Source organism: Falco peregrinus, chromosome 4 (assembly GCF_023634155.1).
Source record: "Falco peregrinus isolate bFalPer1 chromosome 4, bFalPer1.pri, whole genome shotgun sequence".
Classification (NCBI taxonomy): Eukaryota; Metazoa; Chordata; class Aves; order Falconiformes; family Falconidae; genus Falco; species Falco peregrinus.
Genome location: NC_073724.1, coordinates 66214778 through 66232136, shown reverse-complemented (window position 1 = coordinate 66232136; position 17359 = coordinate 66214778). Strand labels below are relative to the sequence as shown.

At 41.4% G+C, this 17359-nt stretch overlaps 1 protein-coding gene across 1 annotated transcript in view; it reads left to right on the top strand.

Annotated features, from left to right (window-relative positions):
• Positions 1–471: 471 nt before the first annotated feature.
• Positions 472–17359, top strand: part of HS6ST3 (heparan sulfate 6-O-sulfotransferase 3) — a 306491-nt gene continuing 289603 nt past the window's right edge. The window contains exon 1 of the mRNA XM_055802803.1: positions 472–1477. Within this exon, the coding sequence (XP_055658778.1) occupies positions 897–1477 (581 nt within the window). The 5' untranslated portion in view covers positions 472–896. The remainder of the gene's footprint in view (positions 1478–17359) is intronic.

The following is a 17359-nucleotide window of genomic DNA, read 5'->3' as shown; positions in this document are numbered from 1 at the left end:
CGAGCACCAACAGCACCGCAGATGGTTTAATCTACAATTAATTAGTTAGTCTGTGTAGTAGCCAGTACCGTAGGACCTAGTTACATGAGATACTTAGAACACTTCGGTTATAAAACACGGGCTTGAAGCCTCAGGCGGTACAGGACACACACAGACACCACCCCCAAAACAAAGATAACGGGATATTAAGGAATTAAAAAGACAAACAACCCAACTCCATGCCGATTGCAGCGGCCCGCGAGCGGCCGCAACATCCCCGCTCACCTGGCGGAGCCCCCTTTTCAATCTGATTGGCTGCCTTCCGCCCCTCCCCCGACGCCTCATTGGCTGCTTCCACCTCCCCCCCCACCCGCGCACCATCGGTCTCCGTCCGGTACACCTGGAGAGGAGCGAGGAGCGGCTCCCACCAACCCCGTTTACTCGCTGCTCGCTCTCATTGGCGGTAGAGCCCGCGTGCTAGGCCCGCCCATTGGCTGCTCAGGCGGCCGGCTTTGTGTCGATTGGCTGACGGCCGGGGCCCGCCCCGCCGGGGGCCGAGCGGTGCGTTTGGGCTGGAGAGTTGTTGGCGGAGCGGACTCGGGAGCTGCTGCCGCCCGGCAGCGCGTGCCGGGGACGGTGCGAGGCGCTCCCGCCACGGCGCCTCCCGCTCGGCGGGCCGCTCCCCTTCGCCTCAGCCGCGGGGAGCGGGCCCGGGATGGCCGCCTCGGGCGGGCTGGAGCGCGGCGCGCTGGTCTGAGCTGAGCGGAGCCGAGCGGAGCCAGCCGCGGCCGCCTGCGAGGGCCATGTCGTCGGGAGGGGAGCCGGGCGCGCTTCGCCTGCGGGATCCGACCGGGGCGGCTGCCCTGTCAGCGCCCGGCAGCGCCTAAGCCTGTGCCGCGCAGCCCCCGCGCATCGCCATGGACGAGCGCTTCAACAGGTGGCTGCTGCCGCCGCTGCTAGCGCTGCTCTTCTTGCTCATCGTCTACCAGTACGTGTCGCCCGCCTGCCCCGGCGCCGCCTGCCCCCGGCGCCCGCCGGCCTCCGCCGCCCGCCGCGGGGGGGGCCCGGCGGAGCGGGAGGAGGAGGAGGCGGCGGCGGCGGCGACAGTAGGCGCTGCGGAGGAGGAGGTGGCGGCGGCGGCGGGCGCGCTGCCGCGGCTGGTGGCCAAGTTCCCGTTCGCGCGGGGGGAGCTGTGTCGGCGGGTGCAGTTCGACATGCGGGGCCGCGACGTGATCGTCTTCCTGCACATCCAGAAGACGGGCGGCACCACCTTCGGGCGGCACCTGGTGCGCAACATCCGCCTGGAGCAGCCCTGCTACTGCCGGGCCGGGCAGAAGAAGTGCGCCTGCCACCGCCCGGGCGGCGACAAGGACACCTGGCTCTTCTCCCGCTTCTCCACCGGCTGGAGCTGCGGGCTGCACGCCGACTGGACCGAGCTCACCAGCTGCGTGCCCGCCGCCATGGAGCGCCGCGGCTGCGCCGGCAACCGCACCCTCAGGTCAGTGCGGGGGGGGCGGGGCGGGCAGCGTTGCCGCCGACGTGAAATGTGGCCCGGCGCGGCGGGCCGGCTCCCTGTGCCTGGGTCCCGCTCTCCGGCAGTGTGGCGAGCACTGGCCGCTGCCGGCGTCGTTCAGAAGCAAACGTAAAAAAAAATAATAACCCCCCCCCCCCCCAAAAGTCTCACTCCGGAAAGAGGCTCTAGCTGGGCTGTTCCCCTCCCCGGTTGTGACCTGTAGTTGCATTCGCTTCGCCTCAGATTTCTGCTGATTCCACGCAGCGTGCGTGCAGTTGCCTCTTGTACAGGTTAGCGCGGGAGAAACTCCGCTCGGCTTTATGCGAGTTTCCCACCTATTTGTCCTTTTAAAACTTGCTTTTAGCGAAACGCTGAACGGCTGTGCGTAAGCGGAGCGCCTCTGCAGCATCTAATGGATCGCTGCAGCTGCTGAATGGTCTAACTAGAGTGGAGTTTGATGTATCCAGAAGCCTTTAAACTCTTTTCCCCGTGTTTCTTGCTGGCAGATAGGCTGGCTCTCTGCTTCCCGTTGCATACTGATCGCTCGCTGTACGTGCGAGCTGAAAGTCGGGAGGCCATGTGTGCCAGATTCCGGGCAGGGAACGCAGTACTAACAACAAATCATGCTGTTAATGTTCTTTTGACGACAGTGGAAAAATTCTGAATTTTGTGTGCGTGTTGCCTCTCTGCATGTTAGCTTGTGATGTTGTATTTTGTTGGGTCTTGCAAAAGGTCTTGCCTGTAATTACAATGGAAAGTGTCAGATGGGTAGTCTCTCGCAATAGGAGGTAGCGCTAGGTGATTCAGGAAGTTTTGGGCTTTGTTCTGATTTGTTTACCATTAAATCAGATTTGCAGGCTAATATTAGATCCTGTCTTTATTTGTGTGATAGATTTTGAACATGTGTAGTCAGAAATTATGAGCTGGGTTCTCTCTTAAACTGCTGCACTGTAATGATTGTAATGTCAACATCTGTAAAATATTTGGGAAAAATACCTTTCTTATTTTTGGTAGTTATGGTTTTCCAGATAACTTACGTTCTTTCACTTTACTATCCATCTTGATTTTGAGTCCGCAAACTTTAAATTTTCAGTAGGACCACTCACACATTGTGTTTGGTGTCTTGTCATTTAAAAACAAGTACAGTCCATGACATAGCCAGACTGATTTTCACAGGACCTATTCGTCAAGACAATAGAGTTGACTATTGTTGTTTAACAATTTGAAGATTATTTGATGTGAACATCAAAGGCCCTCCCATACCACAAAGCTAATAGTCACCTTTGGTGCGACACCAGTCAGGATATTTTGAATTTATTCTTGATGGTTGTGAACTTGGACTGTACTTGCAGTATACTGCTAAGGTAATTCATTCAATTTTTTGAAAAATGTTTAGCTGAAGGTAAAGTGTATGTATTTGTGAATGTCCTCAAGGACAAAATAATTTGGTGGTAACTGTACAGCTTTAAGGAATATTCAGTAAACTTGTAAGGTAAACTAGGGAGGGGAGGAGGAAGAGTAATACTTGTAGAAATGTGTGAAAATATGTAATCTGCCACCGAAGTAGTCTTTTTTCCTTTCTCATGAAGAATATTAATAGGTAAATAACTGAGCATTAAATGAAATGCAAAGATTACAGGACAGCTATAAAATTGGGGTGGTGGCTTCAGTACTTTTAAATGAAAACATTCTAAATTTAAAACTGAGTTGAATTACAAAGCAGATCATAGTGCTTTTTTGTTGGATAATTAGTAATTATTTTGACTGGAGAAAGACGTGCACTGACATTTCACCAATATAGCTGAACCATGTTTTTTTGGTTGGTTTTTTTTTTTTTTTTTTGGTTTAGTTAGTGAATGATCTGCTTACTGTGACATAGCAGTTCTGTGTCAGAGAACTGAGGAAAGTGCTGTGAGTAACTATTTGTTGCATTGTTCTAATACTCATTCTTTCTTGTATCGTATCCTGTGCTGGGCAGACACCTTTTCGTTTATCCCTTTGCTTTCTCTGTATAATCATGTAGCTTGACTTCAGTTTTTCAGAGGTCTAAAATGAATTGGGTAAGCTCAGAGTATGGATTATCTCTGCTGTGAATGTCTTTGCTTGTGGTAAAGTTGGAATCAAGCCTAAAATACTTTGCTGGAGGACTGTACTATTACAGACATGCATCTAAGTATTTTTTTTTTTTCTTTAATGTCTGAATGGAGAATTGAGAATGATGAGACTATACCAAAAAAAGGCAAGAAACTAGCATATGAGTCTAACGTAAAGCATACTGATTATTTTTTGGTCATCCTTTAAAGCTTCTGAGTGTATTTGAGGCGTTAGACTTCCTTGGGTAGCTCAACTTTTCTCATCTACCTTCCAGCCATGGAGTCAGAAAATCAGGCTAAATTGGTTAAATATCTGACAGTGAATTTTCTTTGTCTCTAGAAGGAGGCAGCAGGACAAAAAATTACAAATTTGGTACCAAGGTGTTTGGTCTCTTGTGCCATGTATTTGATGCAGTGAGGATTATGTTAAGTGTATTTTGGATTTTTTTTTTTTGTTTCTTCTCATAGCAGGCTGTTAATATAATCTTGTCTTTCACATCTATATATGCAGTCTGTCTTTTACTACATAGAGGGAATAAGGAATTTATAGTGTAAATCTCCATGTCCTGAGAAGTTGCTTCTTAGAGGGCTGGTAATAATGTAAGTAAAAATTAAAGAAGTGCCTCTTGGAAGTATTTTCTTTGCTGTTTTGTTATGAATAAATTAGATTAAATCCTACCTTTTAATACAGGTCTTTAGAAGAGTTCATGAAGAAACTATAATTAGACTTCATGGGGGAAGGGGCTAGGTGGTAGGGAAAGGAGAGTGTGGATGATGATGCTGAGGGTCTTAAAAGGCGTGTGAAGCGCTACCTCACCTCACCTCACCTTGGGTTCTTTGTCTTTTATGGGCAGTGCGTTTTAAAGATGTTTTACTTCAGAAATCTTGTCAGGATTTTAAAGACTCTTTATCTCAGCTTTTCCTGTTTCTGATGTTGGCATTTTGAAGTCTCAGGTCCCAAGAAGGAACACAGGGTAGAAATTGCTGTTGTGCCTCAGCAATTTGAACTTTTTAAGGCCATTTGCCAGCTCTGTCACTTTAATGTCACTGGACCTTTACCTCTCTGTGACTTAATGGTATGAAGTGTCCTGTGCCCTTGTCCCAGCTTAGGTACTTCAGTATGAAAAGCTGTTTGTTGTCAATGTAATGGATTCTATTGTGAAGTTGTAGAACTATCTTTTTTGCCAAGGATCAAAGTTATTCTTTTGAATGACATTACTTTACCAAAAAAACCCAAACGAACAAACCAACCAACCCAAAACATTTTTAGACTTTTTTTCTTCAAACATTTTTTATGTTTTACTTTTCAGGATGTGAGATACTCTGCTGAAACACCTGCTGAAGTGTTGACAGAGCTAGGCTATTAGTTTTTCATACTAATGTATAGCTTTCACTTTTACAGAAGTTGCTGTCTGGATAATGAGGATATTGAGAAGGCTATGCAGCTGATGCAGTGTTAAATTAGATTCTTATTAGCATAGTTTTCAGTTCAACATTGCAAATAGTATTATTAAAGCAATGTGACTTCTCCCATGAAGATGCGGTTAGGCTCACATGGAAGTTCTTGCATCAGTAGCATAGGCCACCATACATTTAATAGGAGAGTTACTGCTCTGCATTGTGTCCACGACATGAAATATTTGCTCTGCCTTATGAAGATGGCTGTTACAGCAGGAAGTAACTGAGACTGGTGTGGAATCTTTTTTTTTTTTTTTTTTTTTTTTTTTTAAAGGAGCAGTCTTGTATATTTGCTTTGCCGTCTCTGGAAGTCATTGAAATTGATGATGCTTATGTTGAGCTCCACCTCTGGAACCTGGCTTTTCTTCAGAGCTGCCAAGAAGCTGAGACTGTGGAGGTTTAGCCAACATTGCTTGAGGAAAGAAAGGGGAAGAGAAATGTTAGGTGTCTAACCTGGAATGCCAGGGAAGGCTTGGTCTCAAGTCTGAGTGAGAGAGGCTACGCTGCCTCTGTAGACAGCGGTGAGAAATGGAATAATACAGGCAGTCCTTTGGAGGACCTAACACATGGCTGAGACCTGCCACATTGGAGGGGCAGTTCTTCCTTTCACTGATCACAAGGGAAGACTGCAATGGCTAATTGGGACTTAATGTCTAAAACTAGATGAGAAGAATTGCACATCTAATGTTGCAGAGACATTGTCTAAACTGATTGCCTCTTAGTTGCCAGGTAAAACTTTGTGAGGTGGGGCTTGCTTTGCCCCTCTGCGTATGAGGGATTGAGAGGGACCTTAAAAGTCCTAATCAAGACATGTTTTCTCCCTTACTGGTGTGTCTTCAATATCATTACTAATCAATTATTATTTTTTGTTGCAAATTTGATTGAACTAGGAAGGTAATTTTTAAACTATATACTTGAAAGGACACTGCATTGAAAGTGGTCTCTAATTTTCTTTGAAACAGTGAGAACAGTCTAATTCTGTAAACCCCATGAGCTTTATTATCAGTGTAGTCTTCAAGACTATTGATTTTCATTATTTTGTTTTCATTATACTTTACATTTCCTCATGTCTTTTTAACTTACTGCGTGCTCTGTTATTCTATAGAAGTATAAATTGGCAGTAAACCTATGAGTCATGGAATTGGGAGAGTTGAATAGAAACTATTAGGATTCCTTTTTCTTTTTATGCAGTCCTTTATTTGACCATTGAATGTCTGTAAAGCTCTAGCAACAACAGAGCGTAAGATGGGCTCTGTTCTTTGCAGCCATGGTAACTATGATGATCATAAAAATGTAAGAGCATTAACTGAAAATTATAACTATGCTGAAGGTACTGGGGAGAAGAGAATAAAAAGTCACAAATGTTTAAACTGAAAAAAGAGCACAAATTCTCTGGTATCTTCTACTGAAGTGAATGTTAGAGCCAGTAAGCTCTATGTAGGTTTTTTTATAGATGTAAGGAGCGACAAGGATTAAATTTCTTGAGGTCCTGCTACTGTCGGTGTGGGTGTTTAACTGTCTCCAGGGCTGGATGCTTTAAAAGAACCTTCGCAATCTGCTCAAGGGTTTCATTGTCCTTACTATGGGAAAGTGGTATTGTCTACCCCCAACACTTAGTGTGAATCTTAATAACTTCAATTTTAAGCCCATTGCATCTTCTGTCTTTTGAGAAACTGAGAACAAATTGATCCCCTTTCCTCTCCACTAAGCCTGCTAGGTACTTTTGTTCTTAAGAAGTCCCCTTTAAACCTTCCCTTCCTAAAAAGTAACCAAATCCAGCTCATTCTGTATTTATTGTAGGCCATTCTTCATGTTCCTCGTCTTTGTATTTATGTCAGTTGTTTTCTTGAAATGTGATACTTTAGTGGAGGTTCAGTATTTGATCTGTAAGTGTAGTACCAAGTGGAGCAAAAAAGATTCCTTTGCTTATTCTGAAAGGTTTACTTGTGGTTGTACACTTCAGTGATGTTTGCCTATTTGCAGTTGCCTGACATTGACTGTTCAGCTCGGGATTTAGACACTATTCATTTTCTTGAAGACTGCTACGTACATTTCCCATTGTCTTTTTATACAAGTTTTGTGCTCATCCCAATTGGATTTCATTCCTCTTCTATCAATTTCTTTAATTTGTAAAATTGATTTACATTTCAATTTTGTTCTTTCTAGCTTTTAATCACTGGCATATTTAATAAATGTGGTTTGTATTCAGCATCCACATTGTTGATGTGAATGTTGAATAGAATTAAATCCTTTTGTAATAAACATTTTGTTTGATACAACTCTCAGAATTGCTTTCCAGGGAGTTCTGCCTCTGCCACATTGTATTTTTTTTTCTAGGCTGTGTTTTTTCAGTCTTACAACACTAATTGGAAATGTTGTCTGAAGTCATGCTTCTTCATTTGTTTTTTGTTTTGAAGCATTTCCTTCCTTTTGTTCCTATATGTTGTCAATTACTGTACTTCAGAGGGAAATTGGACTAATTTGATCCAGCTTGATTGAGATAGTAATGCTTTCTGCTCATCTTTGCTCCTTTGTGTTTAAAGAACTTGTCTTAGAACTCGTGGCAACAACTAGCAACTCTCCTTAACTATTTTTTGCACTGTACTTGTCTTCTGTGAGACTTCCCTTGCCCAGAGTAGCAGATAAATGATTGATCAGGACAGAACTTTTCAGCATCAGGGTTGTCACAGCTCTGGAAAACTTTTGAACCAAAGACAACTTTTGTCTTTAGACTTTTGAAGCAGCTGCAATATACCTTGGCAGGCTGCCTCCAAAAATGGCTAGAACTCATGTTTACTGTTAATTGCTAGTATTGACAAAACAGTGGTCAGCACTAATTCATTTGGGAATTGATTGTTCTTATGCACCCATCACTGTAGTTTACAGGTAACTGTGAAACTTAATAAGTTTTGAGACAGGGAGGTGCGTGTTATGAAAACGGTTACCTGAGCAGCAGTTCTTCTAACTGTCTGGAAGAGAACTTAGTGATTTATCCAGGCAAATTTGCTTGCTCCTTTCATGCAGACCTTGCTGCTTCCTTTTTAATCTAGTTTAATGTATCATGTAGGGGTGGTTTTTTGGCAGCTTCTGGTATTTCAGTCTGGAAAATAGGCTGTCTAATAAGATTTTCTTTAAAACGAAGGAGCTGTTTTCTTTTGTGTACAGGAGCCAGGCAGAGAAACCATGGGGGGGGAAAAAAAGAGTGTGGCAGTGTCAGTAGCATCCCCTTAGGGCTGTACAGTGTTATAAGACATAGCAACTGTTGTAACTCTCTTGTGTTATTAAGATGCTTTTTAATTTCTGTGAACTAGCTGCCTAATTTAGAGTAATTTCCAATCCTCTTGAATAGGATGTCACTTAAATTCTTACATAGCTTTGGGGTATGTGTCAGTTTGAGGTGGAATGGGAAAAGTTACTGTGTAATGCCTTTACATTGATAGAGCTTAAATCTGTAGACCCAGCCAGTGGCAAAAATAGGGATAAAATTGTGAGCTTACTCTTGATAATTTCAAGAACTCATTGCAGAGGAATAAAAAATTCTCTGCCAGCTCTGCTCTAGTGATCACAGAGAAGCTCGATGGAAAGTGTAGAGAGCTGGTGGAACTGAATGATTTCTCCCTTCAGGTGTGTTGGTAATTTTCATGTGTTGCCTTCTAAGTCACCAAGAGTAAAGCATTTCCTCCCAGAGTTTCACACAGCCGTGGTAATGAATTGAGATAATAACTTAAAGACTACTGCTTTCTGTGCAGAATGAGACCCGATGAAAGCAAGGGAACCTGTATTCTTTAATGTATTTAGTATTGCATTCAACTTGCTGCCTGTTCTCTGGAAATACTGAACTTCTAGTGCTAAACTACATTGGATGTCTTAATGTTCCTGGTTGCCTCAGAATGTATCTTGAAGTCCCTTCAAAGTTCTGTTATTGCTGAACAAGGTTTTCAAACACTGTGTAGGAGGCTGATTGTATGAATTAAGGGTCTAATTTGGACTGCTGTTATGATAAAATGATTCAGCCTTGAAACAGCTACTAATTTAGGGGGAAAAAATTAACAACAGAACTATTTCGGGATTTTGTTCGAGATGGCATGGATCATCTTTCAGAATAAATTATAGACTGGCAAAATCAATAACTCTTTAAGTACTTGTGGTCTGTTACATGATCAGTGCTCAAGATTTCGGTATATATTGACTAAAAAAGTATAAAATGGGTTCTTGTAAAGATAGGGCTGTTGATCTTCAAGCTCTGAGGACTTTGTTTCTGCTCTGAAGCTTACTGTTAGGTGGCCTTGTGTATACTTATACAAAGATCTGGAGCTTGGCCTGCAGCTTAAAGTCATGTTAGGAATCGGGGTGGGGGGAGCTGTTGGCTTTTAATTAATGGCTTAAATTTGATGCCTTAACCCCCCCCCCCCCCCTTTTTTTTTTTTTTTAAATACTAATCTGTTAGAAAATGGTTGATGTAAAGTGGATTTTGGTCATATTAGAAATGTTGCACTAATAGTTACATGTCAATTGTGAAAGTGTATTAATACAGGTTGAAGCATGGCTGAGTGCCTACAAACTGATAGAGATGCCAAATGCACTGACTTAGTAGTGAGGAAACTTGGAATGCCTTATAAAGACGAATATTGGAATGGGGAGAGAAATGACCAGATGTAACTCCAGTTTCCAAACTCAAAATAATGAAGGATTGATGAAACGAAACAAACCATGATATTCATAACTGACTTGACAGTATACTACTTAGTTCTGTGGAGTAACTTGGAAGTTGATGAGAAGGCTGGCTGCATGGTTCCTGGTGCTGTTTGGTATTGGAAGCAAATGTCCTTAAGGATATTAGAGTATGTGGAGTATGTGGACCTATCTGAGGCCAGTTACTTTCTGCAAACAAGTAAACTTGAAAGTGAGGTGAGTGAAAGGAGGCACACTTCACAAAACACCACTAAAAAAATAAGATTTTTTTCAAATTCTCATCTAAAGTCTAATAATGTCAGTGGAAGGAGCTTGGTGACTTACAGATTTCTGTTTATAAGACTTTGGCACACTATGCTTCTAAATGTATGTTACATGAAATTTTAGAGGTAGTAATGTAGGGAAAAACTTGATTTTTTTTCTTTAACCAAGCAGCCTATTTCTAACTTGTTTCTTGAGCTCTTTTTTGTCAAAGTAGCAGATACGTTTGTATCTTAGTGTTTGTGTATCTTCACACTTGAAAGTAGCTACTTGCAATTTTTTACTTCATTGCCATGTGTCTTTGCACACAGCCTATGACTGAGAATATGTGGGGTAGGTGGAATAGCAACTGATACTGTTTGCTTGAGGAACTCCTCAGATTAAGAGGGGAAAGAACAGAAGCAGTGTAGGAATAAGCTGTGAGCCTAAAGTGACAGTGAAGTCTGAAAGACAGCAGAAGAGAGCAGGGAGCAGAAATAAATCTACGATCTTGTGAGGTGAAGGAAGGATCAAAATTTTGCAACTGGAAAGTTCATTTTTTTCCAAATAAAACTTGGTTTAGGGTTTAAGACTCTCCATGTATTCTTTTATACTTGGTGGAAGAGAATGATGCGGACATAATGAGAAACTTCAAGTACCAGTTAGTTTGAGCCCTGTCCTAAATAGGTTTTGGTTGTGGGGTTTTTTTTCTCCATAGGTTTCTCAAGTCACATAAGCATTGTAATAAGAGACCCAAATGTTAAATTAAGCATATTGAACTTCTACACTGTAAATCCCCAGTAGCACAGTTGTCATGTAATATTTTGATCCTTTTACCTAGACCTTGATTTTTAGTGATGGGAGTAGGACCATTATTTTCCAAGAGGCTTCAAATGTGAGTAATGAATAACTTCTATAACTGCAAAACTTTTTATTTATGGACAATGGGGAGAAAAATTGCAATGGAGAAGATGCTGCAACATGCTGATGTATATATTTTGACTACTCCCTGTTCCTCAGTTTAAGAATTCCTTGAACAGGATCAGAAGCTATAATTATTAAATAAAGGAAGGAGAGCTGCAATGATTTTTTTGCTGTGAGCGTTACTTTACTTTGTTGAAAGACTCAACTTAGTACCAGCAATAACTTTTTTAATGTGTTATATGTCCATGACATCTAAAGTCAAGCTGGCCTCAAGCATGTGCTGTAAATATGTTCCTTTGTGCATTTCTTTTAAGAGTGGGATGGCAGCTTCTCTGGTGGCTGCAGGGGTCCAGTTTTTCTTAGTAAGGGGAAGCTTAGTAGATAAAATAGAACTTGAATAGCAATTCAGTAAATAAGGTGGTCATGTATTTGTTGTTGTTAAAACTTGGACTCCTGGTGTTCTGTAGTGTTTATAGTTTCAGGGTATGTTGAGTCAAGCATTTCTATGCAAATTATTTTTATCCAGAAAGTTAATGCTTTTGTAGTTTTCTGTATTCACATTGCAGTGTTTTTCAGAGCTTTTTAACTTCCATCTACAGTTACAACTTTATTAAACCATTAACAGTTAAATTACAGTGTAAAACTTTAATTGTCATGCGTTAACATGAAATAACTTCCTAGAGTTTACAATGAAAGAACATAACTGTTGTGCCTTTTTTTTTCCTGCTCCAAAGTTGAGTTATTGGATTGAACTTTCAATATAGGTAAGATTCTTTTGTGCAAGGTTCAAAACTTCTATATAAAATCATGTAGGCAAATACAGAATCCACAAAAGAGGAACAAATATGCACACAAAGAACACTGGTGTTTATACCTTCATATTTCCTTTAAGTGGACTATAAATGCTTAAAAATGCTAAGTAGGAAAAAATCAGAATATCCTCAAAACTTTTAATCATTCTACTTATTAAGCTACTGGGGAGAAACCTCAAGTAGTTTATGTGTATATGTGTGTGTGTGTATGTATTTTTTACTAAACTTTTTTTTAGTGACTTAAGGGTTTAAAGTCCCCATTTAAAAACTTGTGTCACAAACTTCAGCTCAGCTGTATTAAAGTGGTCATGCCTTTCTTGTCAAGCTTTTTAAAACCTGAAAGCGCCTGTTGAGATGGTTTTCTCCACATAGAGAATTTAGCTGCCTATATGAAAGGAATAACTGAAAATAGCTTTTCCTAAAAAGCCCAGGTCCTCTGTAACACGTGACCTTCTTCAGCGAAGTCTTTGTTTTGATCTCCAGTCTGCTGTAGCTATTGTCCAAAGCTGGTGGGTCAACAAGCATGTTGGGTTTTGCAGCACTGCTTTTGACTTCTGCAGATTATTTTGTATTAGTGTGTATCTCTTTTCATTTTGATTAAATTGGCAGATATCTGATAATGGGATAAAGAATCCCGTTGTGATATGGGTCAGTAGCAGGTATCCAAATGGCTGCTGGGTATTACTGTAGAGTAATAGTAAAATTGATGGAGTGCATCTGACTAACAGGTTGACTAGGAAGCTTAAGTGCGGCCACACAGAACTGCAGCTTTGATTAGGAGAGCAGTGGGAATGGTAGATGTTTATCATTCTTGTTTCATGCTCTGCTGCTTGTATTTCACTCTGTTATCAGGTAGTTCCAAAGAAAATAATAAAAATAAGCCCAAAGAAAATACTAAAAAACCCAAATGAAACAAAAAAATCAAGTTAATTAGGAAGTATTCATGACAAGAAGGTAATTGTAGTTGCATTGATATTTTAAACAAAATTACAGGTTGTGTATCATTTCATGAGCTAAATTTGGTACTACATGACTAGAGGATTTTCATTTTGTGCTGTATGTTTAGATAACAGGAGAGCTTGAAAGCACATTTGGAAAAAGGAAAGTTTCTCTTTCACATTTGTTTTCAGTTTTCTCTGTAAAAATGCTTCCTATTTTTTGCATTATCCAGGTTACATCCTACACTTCCATTTTACTTTCTTGTCAGCCTGATGTTGTCCATTCTCCCATACCACTATTCTTCCTATCTTGCCGGCTCTTTTTCCCTTTGTTTTATATATTTTTCTTGTGTGACTCACATCCCCTTTGTGTTGTACCTGCTTGCTTGGCATACAGAATGAGCTTGTTGGAGTAGTGTTCATCTGTGCTGTTTGGCAAGCTGCAGGCTGGAATTTTTTGGCTCTGAGCTTGTCTGCTTTGCTGAGGTTCAATGGGGGGTTTGGACTTTTAACTGTTTGGTCTTGCAGGGGCTAACAGAACTGACTAATCTGTCCTAAATTCTTTGTGTTATTGTTCCCTCTGTTCCTAGCAGTACACAAAAACTGATAAGGGAAAAATAACTGTTCTCTTCCCCCTACCTGAAAAGACAGGGAACAGAAAAGATGCATTTATGTGTAACTCCCCTGTGTTTCTATCTGCTCCCTTAAGCTGCTGCTCAGAGGGCTTTTATAATTGCTTCCCTTTGATTTGTAATAAATTTCTCCTGGTATAAAGAATTAAAACAACTGCAAGTTATCTCTATAGCTTTAGTCTTTTGCTTTTATAATGTCTTGGAAAAGAAGGTATTTAAGATTAGTGTTGACAGAGTTGGCAGAAAAATTTTATGCTTTTCCATCAGCTGTTGGTTGGCGGTACTGAAACCCAGCTCTGCAGTGTGAGCCACTAGTTTCATCCTGAGGCAGGGAGGAGGAGAGTCCTTCCCAGCAGGTGAAGGAAGGTAGATAGGTCCTGGCTTTGTCCCTCTGCCACAGGGGGAGAGAAGGAGGGTTGCTAATGCTTCTGTGACCCGGGGGAAAAAAGGGAATGGTTTGATGGTACGAGAAGGTATGAAGTAAAGAGAATTTACAAGTAGAGGGGGAGATACCCTTGGGGTACACAGAGGGAAAGATGATTTCATGATAGAAACAATAGTCAAGGAGATCCAAATAGGGTATCTGTTTGCATCAAAACACAGGAATGCACATAGCTCTACCAAGTAAAATTTCAGCAGGTGTTTTGATTCTGCAGTGGCTTGTTCAATCTCAGTACTCAAATTTTAACTTCTTTTAAAATTTAGGGAGCTAATTTTAAGCCGTTAGCTTATGCTTTCTTCTTATCTTTTAAGAGAGATTTGTTTGCTTTCTGCTTCTTGAACTCGCATCTAGTATCTGATTTCTAATTAATTTTCTCTGCAATCATGGGTTAGAAGAAACAGCAGCTCATGAAATATGATAAATGTTTAATACCAGGACCTGGAGCCCTGTGAGCAATGTGGTGTATAAGTGCACAGAAGCTGACTTTACTGACTTTATTATGTGGTTGTTCTCCTTTCCTTCTTTCTCTTTGGAGTCCTTTCTTTCTCTTCTGTCCTCTTAGTTATATTGCTCCCTGGTCAGCCCGGTGCCTGCATGGTACTGGCAGTGGCTGCAGCAATGATTGATGTGGAGACTAAATTGCTAGACACAGTTAGTGAGTATTTCATGGAGCAGTTAGTCTGCAAAGCTGAAGACAGAGAAGCAGGGTTTCATGTAGGTTCTGACCATTGTGTGCAGGATCTGGTTCAAAGTCTTTCTGTCAAAGAGTAGTTCTGTAAAATATTTACATATAATTTTTTTTTATATATTTACAGCTTCAAACCATTCTACCTCTGAAAATCCTCTGCTTTGGAGGTTTTGTTTTTTAGAGAAAGCTACTTAAAATGAAAAAGCATCTCAGAGACAATTTATAAAAGTAAAATCCTTGCAAGTAGCATGGGAACTACTTGAAGATGCCACGTGGGAGTCTTGGGAGAAAATGCACGCACCCATTGAAGATAATAAGTCCAAAAAGAGACTGGGGTGGCATAGCTAAACAGCAGGGTAAGAGGTAGTTATACAAAGCAGTTTTCACCATTTTTTAAAAGGCCAAATTTTGCCTGCAAGAGCAAAGTACAAAGGTTCATAAATTCTGGCGGGATAAGATAAAAATACAACACAACTAAGAAGGATGTTTGAGGAACAATTTGTAGAAGGTATAAAATTAATCTTTTTGAAACACACTGGGAACAAGAAGCTCGTTAAAGAATGCGTAGGGCTAATAGATGTTCTCTCCATCTATCCTCTGTTTGGAAATACAGCTCTATCAAAAAAGAATCTTAATATTTTACCTCTTGCCTCTGTGCTCATCTCTGAGCTTTGAGGAAGTTTCTGATTTGGAACCTTTTGTTATAGAGGGTATATCAAATAATCTGTCTTCAAATTGAGGTGTTGTCGAAGCAATTGTGGAATAAGTTGTGGTTTTCTTTTAAAAGGGGGTGGTGGGCAGAGAAGAAAAAAAGGCATGAACCAGATGGTATTTAAAGGTGCCAGTTGCTAGAACTATATGGTACTTCAAGGAGCTCAGGAATTAAATGACCAAACTACTAAATGTGGATGTGACCTCCTGCTTAAAACTTGGTATTCGGAAAATTCAAAAGTAATTTTTAAAAAGACCTCTACTACTTACTGGTAAGCTTAACATCTGCAATGGGAAAACTAGGAGAAACTATTACAGGGAATAGAATTAGTGGATAGTTGCCTAATACAACACAGTGGGAGGCCTGTGTGGTTTTTTCAACAGGAAATCATGCCTGAGTAGTCTTGTAGGATTCTGTAAAGGGTCAAAAACCATCTTCACAAGGGAAATCTGGTGGCTGTAGTCTGCTTGGGTTGCCAAGGGCATTCAACAAGGCTTTCCCTCAAAAGCTCTGTGGTAACCTAAGCTGCTATCAAATGAGAAGAAAGGTCACATCATGGGTGGAAGGATATTCTTCCTCTGTTTTATTTTTAATATGTTCATTTTGTTATTTTCTAAAACGCTGACAAAACTAAAGGGATATTGTCTGGAAAGAAGACGAATACTGAGATAATGATGTTATGAATAATGATAATGAATGAATGATAATGAAGAAAAAGCTGACTGAAGACTTGCATGAAGACTTTTTTAGGTAAGTGTGTGCTAAAATGACAGTTGGCTTTCTTTGTTGGTAAATGTATAGCGATGCATACAAGCCATCCTAGTTTTACTTATTCAGTATGGGCTCTGAGATTATGTTCTACTCCTTTTCAAGAAATGCAACAAGGAGGATTCAAGGAGCTGTGGGCTGGCTGGCTTCACATCTGTCCCTGGGAAGGCAATTGAGCAAATCTCCTTGGAAGCCATTTCCAGCTGTGTGAAGAATCGGAAGGGGACAGGGTAGAGCTGCTACAAAGCTGTAAGGGGCAAACCATGTCTGACTGGCACAGTTGGATTCCATGATAAGAGAACTGGCTGTACAGGCAAAGAAAGAGATGAATGTTGTTCACATTGACCTTAGCGAGGACTTTGCCGCGCTCTCCCACAGCATTTTTTTGAGGTACACTGATGAGACATGGACTAGGTGATGGCGTGCTATAGCGAGCGGCCTGTTGTGCTGCAAGCAGGGGTGAGGGGTGGTACAAAATCCAGCTGGTGGCTGATAACTAGTGTCAGTCAAGAACTGGCAGTGATGCCAGTGCTGTTTAAAGGTCTGTGCATTAATGACCTGGATGGTGGGACAGAGTCTGGTCTCAATAGGTTCATGGGTGACCCCAAATTAGAGATAAGAGTTTATTTCCAAGTGGGAACCTATAGATGATCGGAACCAGTCTCTTTTTGGATGTATACTGTGATAGGACTTGAGGAAATGAACACAATTTGGAAAATGGGACATTTTGGCTAGGTGAGAAGAAAAGCTCTCTTCCCGAGAGGTTGCTCAGAGACACTGTGGCATCTCCATCCTTGGAGTTACTCAAAATATCAGGGCAAAACTTAGAGCACCCTATTCTAGTTAGACTGACTTTTGAGCAAGGGTTTGGGCTAAATGACTGCCAGAGCTCCCTCCTGACCTTTATTACTGTATTCATCTGGTGCTTAATGTTCAGAGAAAGGCAGGAGTGTTTTTTTGACTGGCTAGAATAAAGACTGCTGGGTGCTGAGGGAGCTAGAATTGCTTTATGTAAACTGTAGGTCACATGGAGCAGATAACCAAGGAGTGTCAGCTAAATGGGGAAGTATCAGGTTCAAAGTAAGAGGAGGTGAGCCTTCCCACTGTGGATGCTACAAGTTAATCTGGGCTCAAATAATAATACATGTACAAAGAAGTCTGTCAACAGTCTTTAATATGCTATTTTGGGAAGTCCCCAAGATACAGATTCTTGAAACGTGGATGAGTACTTAGGGTAAACTACATGTTGTCCTTGTTGGTTTAAGTTTTCTATTAATCAGCACTTGCTTGTGGGAAGCAAGGATACTGCACCTTTGGCCTGGGCCAGTATGTCTGTTAGGGTTTTGCCAATTCCAGTCGCTCAGTGGAGGCGAGGCTGCTACAGCTCCGTGTCCCCAGGTCCAACTAATAGCGCAGCTGGGCATGTACTTCCAGTAGGCACCTGCACAAATACACATATATGATGTGT